This window comes from Scyliorhinus canicula, chromosome 16, assembly GCF_902713615.1.
Source record: "Scyliorhinus canicula chromosome 16, sScyCan1.1, whole genome shotgun sequence".
In the NCBI taxonomy this organism is placed as follows: domain Eukaryota; kingdom Metazoa; phylum Chordata; class Chondrichthyes; order Carcharhiniformes; family Scyliorhinidae; genus Scyliorhinus; species Scyliorhinus canicula.
In genome coordinates, this window is record NC_052161.1 from 118,461,093 (window position 1) to 118,475,942 (window position 14,850).

Genomic DNA, 14,850 nt, shown 5'->3' on the forward strand with positions numbered 1-14,850 from the left:
GGTTGTGGGGGTGAGACCCATGCAGACATGGGAAGAATGTGCAAACTCCACACAGACAGTGACCCAGGGCCAAGATTGAACCCGGGTCCACGGCGCCGTGAGGCAGCAGTGCTAACCACAGCACAACTGTACCGCCCAATTCCTTCATTTTTATTGGATTCCTCCACACCTGCTAATCTTCTCATTCCAACCAGTCTCTTAATTTCTATCCAGGGGCTGGTTTAGCACAGTGGGCTAAACAGCTGGTTTGTAATGCAGAACAAGGCCAGCAGCGGGGGTTCAATTCCCGTACCAGCCTCCCCGAACAGGTGTCGGAATGTGGCGACTAGGGGCTTTTCACAGTAACTTCATTGAAGCCTACTTGTGACAATAAGCAGTTATTATTTTTCCCAAACCTGAAGATATTACATTAGATTCCCACTTTACATTCCCATAGCATTTGCAATTCTCTTGTTGTCCAGATAGTCCTAATGAAGTATGTCAGCTAGAATCCTCAAGAATCCTCAGCTTTACTCCCCAATAAATAATCTCCAGACCTCTACACTTCTCTCCAACAGAGTTGATAGATTTCTTTTTCTCTCAGATCGAATAGCTGTGTAGCTGTCTGCTGCCATCTCCCATTTTACCTCCTGCTTACCCTCAAGTTTCCCGCTCACCAAATCTTCTGCACCCCTTTATCCTGCTGATTTCTCTCCCATCCATTAGTAACAGCACCTGCTCGCTTGATGCCCACCCCAGATGGCTCAGCGATTCCAGTTTCTTCTTTTGCAAAACTTAATGGCTTTTTGCTTGGGTATAATGCTGATATTTTTTTAAAACGATCATCTCCACCTCAAAAAGTCCACTCTTAAACCATTCACTGTCCCCAAATGTTGCGCCAACTGCAATCTGCTTATTAGCTCTCAGGAATCCCAATTCAAATCCCTTCATTTCAGCTTCCACTCTGCTCACAGCTCCAAAACTGACCTGGCTAAAGACACAGACATCCCCTGACTGCAGTGCGTTATCCCATTAGTAAATTCAGCTAGAAGAGCTAAATTTAGCTGTTGTACAGTTCTGTGAGACTGCCCTTGCCCTTGCACGGTTGGTCCCACTTGTCCTAACACAGCTAGTGTATTTTTGCCATGGCTTCCATTCTGTCCCCGGACAGTAACTTCTCAAATCCCCCAGAGCCATTGTTCCTTCCCCTTCCTCATCCTTCACATGAAATTATTTTTAGTCTCAGGTCAAAGCTTTGCTCCCTTCTTGATTACTTACCCCTTCCTGGCTACTCAGTCAGATTGTATCAGCCCCCAACTTTGGGTTGTACAAGATACTATGGAGTTTCAATCCCCTCATTCAATCAGCATCGCTTCCTTACTCCTCTTATCAACCACCTTCCATAACGTTTATTTTGTCTCGTGCAATCTTCTTTTCACAAATCTACCTGTATAATAGTGATTGCACTTTAACTAATTCATTGGCTGCAAAACTCTTTGCAATGGCTCACGGTTGTGCATGGAGAACTTTAAGAAAAACAAGGGCCCTGAGCAATCACTGGTGCACTAGAGTACATGTTAGTGGCAATCACTGGTGCATTAGAGTGTGTTAGGCGAGAGAAATCTTCACCAGGAATTACAGGTGTCACAGGTTCATCATCTCATTGTTATAGCCACAGAAATGGACACATTGTGCAGCGGGACACTTACTGCCTCCGAGTTCATTTCTCCCCGTGTTGGCGTGGGTTTCCTCCGTCTGCTCCGGTTTCCTCCCACGGTCCAAAGATGTGCAAGTTGGTTGCATTGGCCATGCTAAATTGCCGTTGGGTTAGATTGGGTTGCGGGGATAGGGTGAAGGTGTGGGCTGAGGTAAGGTGCTCTTTCCAAGAGCCGGTGCAGACTCGATGGGCCGAATGGCCACCTTCTGCACTGTAAATTCTATGATTTTTAACACACTAGCTCCCATTAGACAACACTAACAGAACATACAGCTCTCGTGCCACTTACAGAGGCAGACAAAGGCAATACTTGCATTTACGAAGCAACTTTCCATCTGGCCTCAGTGGCGACTTTCACAACCTCACTGTCAATTTCCCCAAACCTTCTGCCTGTAACTGTTCAAAACAAAGCATTTCTTCCTCTGTCTCTAAGCTCTCTCCACCCCTTCAAACAAAGGTTCTCCTCTGAGGTGGCCAGACCTTATTCTCTTATAAATTTAGAGTATCCAATTCATTTTTTCCAATTAAGAGGCAATTTAGCATGGCCAATCCACCTATCTACACATTTTTGGGTTGTGGGGGGAATCCACGTTTTGGAGCCATGAGGTCATGTTGCAGCTGTACAAATCTCTGGTGCGGCCGCATTTGGAGTATTGCGTGCAGTTCTGGTCGCCGCATTATAGGAAGGATGTGGAAGCATTGGAAAGGGTGCAGAGGAGATTGACCAGCATGTAGCCTGGCATAGAGGGAAGATCTTATGAGGAAAGGCTGAGGGACTTGAGGCTGTTTTCGTTAGAGAGAAGAAAGTTAAGAGGTGACTTAATACAGGCATTCAAGATGATCAGAGGATTAGATAGGGTGGACAGTGAGAGCCTTTTTCCTCGAATGGTGATGGCTAGCACGAGGGGACATAGCTTTAAATTGAGGGGAGATAGATATAAGACAGATGTAAGAGGTAGGTTCTTTACTCAGAGAGTAGTAGGGGCGTGGAATGCCCTGCCTACAACAGTAGTGGACTCGCCAACATCAATGGCATTTAAATGGTCATTGGATAAACATATGGTTGATAATGGAAGAGTGTAGATGGGCTTTAGAGTGGTTTCACAGGTTGGCGCAACATTGAGGGCCGAATGGCCTGTACTGTGCTGTAATGTTCTATGTTCTAACCATACGTGGGCTGATCATGGCTATCACTAGGCTGACTGGAGGCTGAAGTCCTGTTGAGCACTACCAATCACAGGGGTAGATTCCCTTAGAGAAAGGCTACTGCACCAAGAAGGCACTTTAACAAAGCTGCATTAACACAGGAAAGTAGGCCACAGGCATTCGGACACTATCAGCGGGATTCTCCCCTTTACGCTGAAATGACCAGACGAACCATTCCGGCGGCAACAGCCCCCGAAAATGAGGAATTCTGGGCAGCACGGTGACGCAGTGGTTAGCATTGCTGCCTAGGGCGCTGAGGACCCGGGTTCGAATCCCGGCCCTTGGTCACTGTACGTGTGGAATTTGCACATTCTCCCCATGTCTGCGTGGGTTTCACCCCCACAACCCAAAGATGTGCAGGATAGGTAAATTGGCCACTCTAAAATTGACCCTTAATTGGAAAAAATAATTGGGTAATTAAATTTATTTTTAAAAAAATTAAAAGAAAATGAGGAATTTTCGGTGCCGAAGGGACTGCGCGAGTTCGTGCATGCGCCAAAGGGCCGGCATGATCTCGTACATCTGCGGAACCGCCGGCGGGTTTTGGCGCATGCGCGGGTGGGTTCTCTTCCCCGCGCTGGCCATCGCGGAGACCTACAAGGGGCTACACGGTAGGAAGGAGTGCCCCCACGGCACAGGCCCGCCCGTAGTTCGGTGGGCCCAAATCACAGGCCAGGCCACCATGCCGTCTCCCCCCCCCCCCCCCCCGAGGACTGCCCCAGCCGACTTACCTGCCAGGTCCCACCGTGTGGGACCATGTGTAACCCACGCCGGCGGAACTGGCCAAAAACAGATGGCCGTTCGGCCCATGGGGAATTGCCGGGGGAGGGGGGGGGGGGGCTGCCAACGGCCCCCCGACCGGCATGGCATTGAACCCCACTTCTGCCCGAGAAACAGCGCCGGAGAATACGGCAGCCGGCGCCAGGGCGGGATTCCCCCCCCCCCCCCCGCCCCAAGGGATTCTCCTACCCGGCGAGGCGGTTGGAGAATCAGTCCCCATATGTTTTTAAACTTGACTGCATCCCACATTACTGGATGAAAGGCCCCACATAAAGGAGCTGCATAGTAAGTCACATCTCAGGATTTGGTCTTGGCTGGAGGGTGTGATTATTGGGGTGGTCGGTGGGGGAAGAATTGATGGCACTAACAGCAGACGTAGTCTAAGGACCAGCATTTAATCCTGGCTGTATCCCACCTGGAGGAAGCTTTACTAAATGCAGACTATAAACAAGGGTTAGATACAAAACGAAGGGGGGTGGCGCGAATCCCGCCCTGGCGCCAGCGCTGTTTTTCGGGTGGAAGTGGGGTTCAACGCCATGCCGGTGGGGGGCCGTTGGTAGCAAACCCCCCCCCCCGCCCGCCAATTCTCCAGGCCCTGATGGGCCTAACGGCCGTCCGTTTTTGGCCAGTCCCGCCGGCGACTATAGTTAGCAATAACATTCTACACTTTCAACAACTCTTGACTTGTCTTTTGCAAAATAAACCATCTTCTAATAGCTTATCTCTTTATTAGATAAAGCAGGATTTACATGTTTAATCCAATAAAAAAAAGGATTTATCAAATTAAAATCATTCCACATTTGGAACATAGTGATGTGGTAAGTTTAAAAAAACTTGATGGAATTCTGTACACATTCGACAAATGTACAAAAGGAAACGCGAGCTTTATGTAAAATTACCAGGGTCATTTCAACAATTAAATGGTTTACTTAGAATATATATGACAGACGGAAACCCCACTTGGCCCCCAGGCCCAAACATAATTTAAGGTACTCCTGTTACTTTCACTTCAGTCTTTCAATGATGTTCACCAGTGGTTTTCAACAGCAACTCAGCATCTGCAGTCACTCTAGGGAGAGGAATTCTGAATATTCGGGCACAGGGCTGAAGGACATTACAGACTGGCTAAAAGTGCATTTGAATTTTTCTTGGTAGTAACTTAGATGAGAAACTGGCTGCTCACATGGAGCAGCCTTTCATTGGTGACGTCTCCATTTTAAACACAGGGAAACAAGAATCACCATTAATAAGACACAATAATTAACATGGCAAATTTCAAACTAGGCTCTCATCAAATATGATTTGTGTAGTAGTCACCATTGAAAACAAAAGGGACAAGGCAGTGGGAGTGTGGAAACTACTCCAACCCTATCGGACTGTTCGGCACACCACACTCCCAACTCTGGAAAAACAGGATAGATGTAAAGGGTCCAGCTAGCAGCTTCGTTTAATTCCATGCAGACTACATCAACATGGCATGACCATGTGAAATTCTATCTGACAATAGAAAGAGACTTGGACTCCCCTGACAGTCCTCACTCCCACTTTATTTGTAAAGTTCAGCTACCGTTACAGGGTGGTTTTAATTTCTCACCACAGTCAAACTCAGTTCAGTGACCTATTGAGTTGCAAACCAACAATTTCTCAATCACACCACTGATGTAAAATGGCAGTCATTCCCCCATGATCTGTGGGAACCGCTATATATTTTTTAAAAAGGCATAAGTGTCTATTTCAAGAAATACATTTGAGGTAGGCGGACAATAAGGGATTCGGTCTCAAACATGATGAATCCGATTATAGATTATGGCCAGTGTTGTGAGTCGAAGAACCCAGAAACAAAATACACCACATCAACGTAAAACATCTTTGAATACACAGATACTTAACTGCACAGAGTTCACCATCATACTCTCCTCCCAGGTCAGGCAGTCCACACTGAAAACTTAGCAGCTCCAAGAGATGAATGACACAGGATATACAGTTGTTATAGTTGGTATGACAGACTTGAGGCTGGCAGGAATGCCATTTCAAGTCTCCTCATTAACAAACTGCCTCCAACCAGTTACAAAATGTACAGACAAAAACGGATCGACTGCGAAATGGGGGTCCAACAGGGCATTAACTGACTGCTGTCTGGGTTGAAGTCATGTGCAAAGCTGCCCGTACCACTGGACAAACACAAGAGAGTGCACAGTGCATGCTCAAGCACTTTTTACGTTGGTGCAGTTCAGTTCAATTCAGGGATTCTCCGTTCCAGTTGCTGGGTGCAAACACTGCTTTGCTGGACACTCAAACTGGCGTGCCCTCTGGAAGGGGTGGCACAAGATGCTCCATGCCTTTGGTCTTCTCCCTGCCCTCATTCTTCAACCACTCCATTTTCTGCTTGTGCTGCCGAATTGCATCAGTCACCCTGGAATCGATCATTGCCTCATTCAGAACACCATCCTCGGAGGCGTATGCTGCAGCCTGCAGAACAGGAGAGGACAAGCAGATCAGTTACCGAAAATGCACAGAGTCTCAGACCAGACCAACTAGGCAGGCAACAAAAGTGAAACCCAACTAGTGGCATTTAAAAAGGCGTTGTTTAAAAAAAAAATAATAATTCCCTGTCCGGACTTTCTCCAGTGACAAATCACAAACATGTTTCAAATGTGAGATTTATTCAAAGAAAGCCTTCCTTTCAGACATTTTACAAATGGATTTATCACCTGCTTTTCTGCCTCCTGCAGCAGATTTTGTTTTTAAACAAGTGAATCAGATCTGACAGAATAAACACATAGTGTGCCAGTTCTAACGGGCTAGGCAGTTGCCAAGCACTCCACTGTTAGTGAATACAAAGAATCGAAGGCAAATCATAGATCATAGAATTTACAGTGCAGAAGGAGGCCATTCGGCCCATCGGGTCTGCACCGGCTCTTGGAAAGAGCACCCTACTCAAGATCAACACCTCCCCCCATCCCAATAACCCAACCCAACACGAAGGGCAATTTTGTACACTAAGGGCAATTTATCATGGCCAATCCATCTAACCTGCACATCTTTGGACTGTGGGAGGAAACCGGAGTACCCGGAGGAAACCCACGCACACACGGGGAGGATGTGCAGACTCCGCACAGACAGTGACCCAAGCCAGAATCGAACCTGGGACCCTGGAGCTGTGAAGCCATTGTGCTATCCACAATGCTACCGTGCTGCCCGTAAATGGATTAAAAACAAGCAAGAGGGAACCAATGTTCCAAGGTGAGCTTGTTTACTTTGTTGGGGTTCGCTGTTGGGAGATAACCGAGCAGGGGTGATGTCACCACCGGTGCTGGTTAGGCCCGTATTCCAGAGGTCATTGAGAGGAGGAATATTGAACAACGACTTGAATTTTCCACCTCAATGCAAAATGTTATCAGCCCACAGACAGTCGAAAACCAGACCTTGGCCACTCCCAGGACTCACAGGTACTCTGAAGTAACAGACCAACAGTCATGATCTCTGGCAGGATGGTGTTCTGCTGGGCTGACATGCACATGCTATTCTTTCTTTCCAATTTCCTCCTGTCCTTTTCCACAGGCAGTGACTAACGTGGGCACCAGTTTCATAAGCACCTCAGAGACTTGGCCTGGCCATGTTGAGCAGACTAACCTAAAGAGCGCAGAAAGCATGCCACCGGTCTGATCCAGCGAGGGGTACTGGATACTAATGAGTAGGGAACCTGGCTGATTTTTCTGTTCTGTAGCATGGGGGTTTGAGACGGATCCAAGATGAAATCAGTACAAACATAGTCAAACCTGGAACTTGAATACGGCCCAGGAGATCACTGTGTAATGCATGCATCCACTTCATGTACCTCACTGGGCTGTGCATACACAACATGTCATGGTTCAATCCTGCACCAGACAGTACATTCATACACTGTTAGACATATGTGGAACATAGCTTTGGTTCCAGCATCAGCTGGAGCGAGTTTTTAAAAAATTACCCAATTATTTTGTTTTCCCAATTGAGGGGCAATTTAGCATGGCAAATCGATCTAAGCTGCACATCGATGGGTTCTGGGGGGGGGGGGGGGGGCACTCAGACATGGGGAGAATGTTCAAACTCCACACAGACAGTGACCCGGGGCCGGGATCGAACCCAGGATCTCAGCACCGTGAGGCAGCAGTGCTAACTACTGCGCTACCGTGCCGCCCAGTTGGAGCAAATCTAAGTGCATGGAGATCAGTTCCATACAATTCCAGTTCACCATCAGATTGGGGCCGTGTGTAAAAGCTGCAGATTTACAGCCATAATTACTCCCGCAGACAGTGCATCAATACGTTCATCTAGAACTGAATGAGCTACTTAATTTCGGAACAGATTTGACAAATTATCGAGATGGATTTTTGTAGTAATGATAGTCACGAGCACCACAGTGGCATCTATTCGTTACCTCGAAATTCCCATCAATTCAATCCTCCTTTCCTCAGACCACTAGTCCAACCAACAGCATTGTACTCAAACTCAGCATTTAAAAATAGCAATCACAGACAGCTATGCGGCATAACTCTTCATCTTTGTTCCTTCTGCCTCAAAAGACAACAGTAATATGGAAACTAGACTTCCGGTTGCGGCTATGACCAGCTAAGTCGCACATTTGGCAGCTCCTGCGACAAAGGTGTTTAAGGGCCGATTGGAGGGCCCCGACGGTACTGTAAAGACGAATCCCGGTGGGGGAAGGCTCCCTGAGGAGAGTGAGACCAACTTTATGGTTGGTACTCGGAGTGGGGCGACAAAAAAAGCGGCAGCAGCTCCCCGAAAAAAGCGGGGGAAGAGGACCAAAATGGCGGCCGGTGGCGCACTAGAAGATTGGAGAAAATGGGCGGAGGAGCAGCAGGCCGCTCTCCTCCGGTGTTTTACGGAGCTGAAAGCGGAACTCTTAGAGTCTATGAACGCGACGACCACAAGGCTGATGGGGGCCCAGGCGACCCAAGAGGCGTCGATAAGAGAGCTGCAGCAGGAGATGACTGCAAGGGAGGAGGAGGCCACGGTCCTCGTGGGAAAGGTGGAGGTGCACGAGGCACTCCACCTGAAATGGCAGAGCCGCTTCGAGGAGCTGGACACTCGAATGAGGCGGAAGAACTTGAGGATCCTGGGCCTAGCAGAAGGCCTGGAGGGGCCTGATCTCCCGAAATATGTAGCGGAGATGCTGAGCTCCCTGATGGGAGAGGGGGCCGGTCCATCGCCCCTGGAGCTGGAAGAAGCATATCGGGTCATGGCTAGGCGGCCTAGGGCGAACGAGCCCCCGAGGGCGGTGCTGGTGCGATTCCAGCGTTTCTGTGATCGGGAGAAAGTGCTGAGGTGGGCCAAGAGGGAGAAAAGCAGCAAATGGGAGAATTCGACGGTGCGGATATATCAGGACTGGAGTGCGGAGGTGGCAAAGCGGCGGGCCCGGTTTAACCGAACGAAGGCGGTGCTGCACGCAAAGAGGATCAAGTTCGGAATGCTGCAGCCAGCGCGCTTGTGGGTCACCTACAAGGACCAGCACCATTACTTTGAGACCCCAGAGGAGGCATGGACTTTTGTTCGGGAGGAAAAGCTGGACCTGAACTAGAACTTGGGAACGCCGGCGGTCGAGGCCGCCCGAGTACCCTTGACTGATCAAGTGGCCCATGTCTTTCTTAGGCCAGGTCGGAACTTGGTTAAAGTTGATGGATCGTTTGGTTTCTTTGAAACTTGTGTTATGGGGGGTTTCTTTGTTCCTTTTTGTGTGTCTCTTCCCGTTGCCAACTTCCCTTAATTATTGTTGTTGTAGGGGGGGCTTTTTTACTGTTTTTTGATCTGTTCCTTTAAGGGTTATGGTTACTGTTCTGTTCGATGGAGGGTGATGGTTAAATATGTTATTATTGGGTAGTTATTTAGTTATGCAGGCATAGTTATGTATTTATGTATTTATTTGAGATTTGTTATTTATATTGTTATATTGTTAAGTTGGGGAGGCGGGACGGGGGGGGGTGCAAGTTGGTTATGCGTGTTTTCTTTTTCTCTTTTTTCTTCCTCTCGTTTTAAGGGGGCTTTTTTATGGGCTTGGATGGGGACGGGGGTGGAATTGAAGATGGCGGGGTAGGGTGTGGCCGGGCGAAAGCGCGGGCTTTCCCCTGTTTCCTGCGCGCGGGACGGAGGAAGGGGGAGGAGAGAAGAGTGGGGTGTGGCCAGCAATGGCGGCTTTTCCCGCGCTGAAGCGGGGTCAGAGAGGGATGGCAAGGGGGGGGGAGGCCCCTCCCCCCCCACATCGGGAGGAGTCGGAGTGTGGCAGGGGCAGCCGGGTCAGCGAAAACCAGCTGACTCTCGGGAGTACGATGGTGGATACACCGCGGCTAGGAGGGGTCCTAGCCGGGGGGGGGGGGGGGGGGGGGGGGGGGGGGGGGATACCGGGTTGCTGCTGGAAAGGCCGAGGACGGGAAGGGAAGAACGGGAGGAGAGAGGGGGGGGGGGGCCATCGCCATGGGGAACGGGTCAGAAGGGGAGGGTCGACCCGGGGCGAACAGGGGACAGGACATGGCTAATAGACAGGGGAAAGGGACGGGTCGCTCTGCGACCCGGTTGATTACTTGGAACGTGAGGGGGCTGAATGGGCCGGTCAAGAGATCAAGGGTTTTTTTTCACACCTAAAGGGACTGCAGGCGGATGTGGCAATGTTGCAGGAAACTCACTTGAGAGTAGTAGACCAGGTACGCCTGAGAAGGGGGTGGGTGGGACAGGTGTTCCACTCAGGCTTGGACGCAAAGAACCGGGGGGTGGCGATTTTGGTGGGAAAGAGGGTGTCGTTCGTGGCGGCGCAGGTGGTAGCAGATAAGGAGGGTAGGTACGTGATGGTGAAGGGTAGGCTGCAGGGAGAGAATGTGGTGCTGGTGAATGTGTATGCCCCGAATTGGGATGACGCGGGTTTTATGAGGCGCCTGTTGGGCCTCATTCCGGGTCTGGAGGCAGGGGGCCTGATCATGGGGGGGGACTTCAATACAGTGCTCGACCCTGGGCTGGACAGATCGAGTTCCAGGACGAATAGGAGGCCGGCAGCGGCAGAAGGTGCTAAGGGGGTTCATGGAGCAGATGGGGGGGGGTAGACCCTTGGAGATTTGGCAGGCCAAGGGCGAGGGAGTATTCTTTTTTCTCCCACGTCCACAGGGTGTACTCCAGAATAGACTTTTTTGTTCTGAGCAGGGGGCTGATTTCGAGAGTGCAGGACACGGAGTACTCGGCCATTGCGATTTCGGACCATGCACCACACTGGGTAGAGGTAGAACTGGGGGAAGCACGGGACCAGCGCCCGTTGTGGCGCCTGGATGTGGGGCTGCTGGCGGACGATGAGGTGTGCGGAAGGGTCCGGAAGGGCATGAGAGATATCTGGGCACGAACGACACGGGCGAGGTGAAGGTGGGGGTAGTCTGGGAGGCCCTGAAAGCAGTGATCAGAGGAGAGCTGATCTCCATAAGGGCACACAGAGAAAGGAAGGAGAGGCAGGAGAGGGAGAGACTGGTGGGGGAACTTATAGAAGTGGACAGGAGATATGCGGAGACACCAGAGGAGGGGCTGTTGAGGGAGCGGCGCAGTTTACAGGCCCAGTTTGACCTACTGACCACTAGGAAGGCGGAGACGCAATGGAGAAGGGCACAGGGCGCGGTCTATGAGTACGGGGAAAAGGCGAGCAGGATGCTAGCACACCAGCTGCGCAAGCGAGATGCAGCCAGAGAGATTGGGGGAGTGAGAGAGAAGGGAGGGAACGTAGTGCAGAAGGGGCAAGAGGTGAACGGGGTCTTCAGGGATTTCTACAGGGAATTGTACCGGTCTGAGCCGCCCAGGAGGAGGGGGGGAATGGAGAACTTCCTCGATAGATTGAGGTTCCCAAAGGTCCAGGAGGAACGGGTGGAGGGGCTGGGGGCGCCGATAGAGCTGCAGGAGCTAGTTAAAGGGATAGGCCAGATGCAGGCGGGGAAGGCGCCGGGGCCGGATGGGTTCCCGGTGGAATTTTATAAGAAGTATGTGGACTTGGTGGGTCCAGTGCTGGTGCGAGCCTTCAATGAGGCGCGAGAGGGGGGGGGGGTTCTGCCCCCGACAATGTCACAGGCCCTGATCTCCTTGATCCTGAAGCGGGACAAAGACCCTGTACAGTGCGGGTCCTACAGGCCTATCTCCCTCTTGAATGTAGATGCCAAACTGTTGGCAAAGGTCCTGGCAACCAGAATAGAGGATTGTGTGCCAGGGGTAATCCATGAGGACCAGACGGGGTTCGTAAAGGGACGACAACTTAACACAAATGTCCGGAGACTGTTGAATGTGATTATGATGCCAGCAGTGGAGGGGGAGGCTGAGATAGTGGTAGCACTGGATGCGGAGAAGGCATTCGATAGGGTGGAGTGGGAATACCTGTGGGAGACGCTGGAACGGTTTGGGTTTGGGGAGGGATTTATCAAGTGGGTGAAGCTGCTGTATTCGGCCCCGATGGCGAGTGTGGTTACAAACGGGAGGAGGTCAGAGTATTTTGGGCTCCATCGAGGTACCAGGCAGGGATGCCCCCTATCCCCCTTACTATTTGCATTAGCGATCGAACCGTTGGCGATGGCACTGAGGGGTTCAGGGGGGTGGAGAGGACTGACAAGGGGAGGGGAGGAACATCGGGTATCACTCTATACGGATGATTTGTTGTTATATGTGGCGGACCCGGAAGGGGGAATGCCGGAGGTAATGGAAATACTAGCGGAGTTTGGGGACTTTTCGGGATATAAATTAAATGTGGGTAAAAGTGAGGTCTTTGTGATACACCCGGGAGATCAGGGGGAGGGAATTGGGCGGCTCCCCTTCAAGAGAGCAGTAAAGAGCTTCAGGTACTTGGGGGTGCAGGTGGCAAGGAACTGGGGGACCCTCCACAAGCTGAACTTTTCACGGCTGGTGGAGCAGATGGAGGAGGAGTTCAAGAGGTGGGACATGGTACCGCTGTCGCTAGCAGGGAGGGTGCAGTCAGTCAAAATGACGGTCCTCCCGAGGTTCTTGTTTCTGTTCCAGTGCTTGCCCATCTTTCTCCCCAGGGCCTTCTTCAAGAAGGTAACTAGCAGCATTATGGGCTATGTGTGGGCACATGGCACCCCTAGAGTGAGAAGGATTTTCTTGGAACGGAGTAGGGACAGTGGAGGATTAGCGCTACCCAATCTTTCCGGATACTACTGGGCGGCGAACGCATCGATGGTGCGCAAGTGGGTGATGGAGGGGGAGGGGGCAGCTTGGAAACGTATGGAGAGGGCGTCCTGCGGCAATACAAGCCTGGGGGCGCTAGTAACGGCACCATGGCCGCTCCCCCCCACAAGGTATACCACGAGTCCGGTAGTGGCGGCCACCCTTAAAATCTGGGGGCAGTGGAGGCGACACAGGGGGGAAGTGGGGGGTCTGATGGCGGCGCCACTGAGAGGGAACCACAGATTTGTCCCGGGGAACACTGGCGGGGGATTCCAGAGCTGGCACAGGGCGGGCATCAGGCAACTGAGGGACATGTTCATAGAGGGGAGGTTTGCGAGCCTGGGAGAGCTGGAGGAGAAATTTGAGCTCCCCCCGGGGAACACGTTTAGATACCTGCAGGTGAAGGCATTTGCCAGACGACAGGTGGAAGGATTTCCCTTGCTTCCCGATAGAGGGGTGAGTGATAGGGTGCTGTCAGGGGTCTGGGTCGGAGAAGGGAAGGTCTCGGACATCTACAAAATAATGCAGGAGGTGGAGGAGGTATCGATAGAGGAGCTGAAAGACAAGTGGGAAGCGGAGCTGGGAGAGCAGATAGAAGATGGGACATGGGCGGATGCCTTAGAGAGGGTCAATTCGTCGTCGTCGTGCGCAAGGTTGGGCCTCATCCAATTTAAGGTGCTGCACAGAGCCCATATGACAGGGACTAGGATGAGTCGGTTCTTCGGGGGTGAGGACAGGTGTGTTAGGTGTTCGGGAAGCCCTGCGAACCATGTACATATGTTCTGGATGTGCCCGGCACTGGAAGAGTTCTGGGAGGGGGTGGCGGGGACGGTATCGAGAGTGGTGGGAACCAGGGTCAAACCAGGGTGGGGGCTAGCGATTTTTTGGGGTTGGGGTGGAGCCAGGAGTACAGGAGGCAGGGGAGGCCGGAATATTGGCCTTTGCGTCCTTGGTAGCTCGGAGAAGGATCTTGATTCAGTGGAGGGACACAAGGCCACCAAGTGTTAACACCTGGTTAAACGACATGGCAAGCTTCATCCAATTGGAAAGAATCAAATTCGCCCTGAGAGGGTCGGTACAGGGGTTCTTCCGGCAGTGGCAGCCCTTCCTTGACTTTCTGGATCAGAGATAGGAGCTGGAGGCCGAAACAGCAGCAACCCGGGGAGAAAGGGGGGGGGGGGGGATAGCAACGAAGGGAGCACGTCAGCAGGGGGTCGCGGGCAATGACTGCCCGAGGCCATCGGCAGAAAGGGAAAAACGGTTTGGTTGCTAGACTGGTAGCGCGGGGGGGGGGGGGGGGGGGGGGGGGTGGGGGGGGGGTGCGCGCGGGGGGAGGGCGTGGGGAGGATTTTCCAGGGGGGATTTGTTGTGTTATAATTTAAAATGTAGTAGGGGTAAATGTTTGTATCGAAAAATTTCAATAAAAATTATTTAAAAAAAAAAAGTAATATGGAAACTAAATTTGGAAAAATAACCAGGACAATAACTCTGAAAAAAATTGTTCCAGAAGTTATTAAAACTGCAACCTTTTGTGCTTTGTTTTCCAAACAGATTGGTCAATTCCATTGTTTCCCCAAACTGGCAGTAAGAACACAGATGCTGACTGAGACACACGTCAGTGTTTGGTTAATTACAGGACATTAAGGAGATGAAGAAATGGTAATAAGTAGTCATTCGGGTGCTGACGTCAGAACAAGACTTCACTGGGTTCAGATGCAGATGCGTCAGGCATGAGCACTTATAGACTTTGGCTTATAAAACATCGAATTTCACAGAACCGGCACGGTTGACATTACTTTTAAAAATGCCAGCACAATGCCAGTAGGAGTTAGTGTTGATAATCATACTGAATGTTCATATAGTTTGAAACAATTCTGAGAGACAGGATTAATCTGCATTTGGAGAGGCAGGGATTATGGGCAGCACGGTAGCACAAGTGGCTAGCACTGTGGCTTCACAGCGGCAGGGTCCCA

The 14,850-nt window shown here is 51.0% G+C and overlaps 1 protein-coding gene across 1 annotated transcript in view; it reads right to left on the reverse strand.

Moving 5' to 3' along the window:
* Positions 1–4,367: 4,367 nt before the first annotated feature.
* The window catches only part of atad3 (ATPase family AAA domain containing 3), a 68,960-nt gene continuing 58,477 nt past the window's right edge, over positions 4,368–14,850 (reverse strand). Inside the window, exon 16 of the mRNA XM_038821746.1 lies at positions 4,368–6,151. Within this exon, the coding sequence (XP_038677674.1) occupies positions 5,975–6,151 (177 nt within the window). The 3' untranslated portion in view covers positions 4,368–5,974. The remainder of the gene's footprint in view (positions 6,152–14,850) is intronic.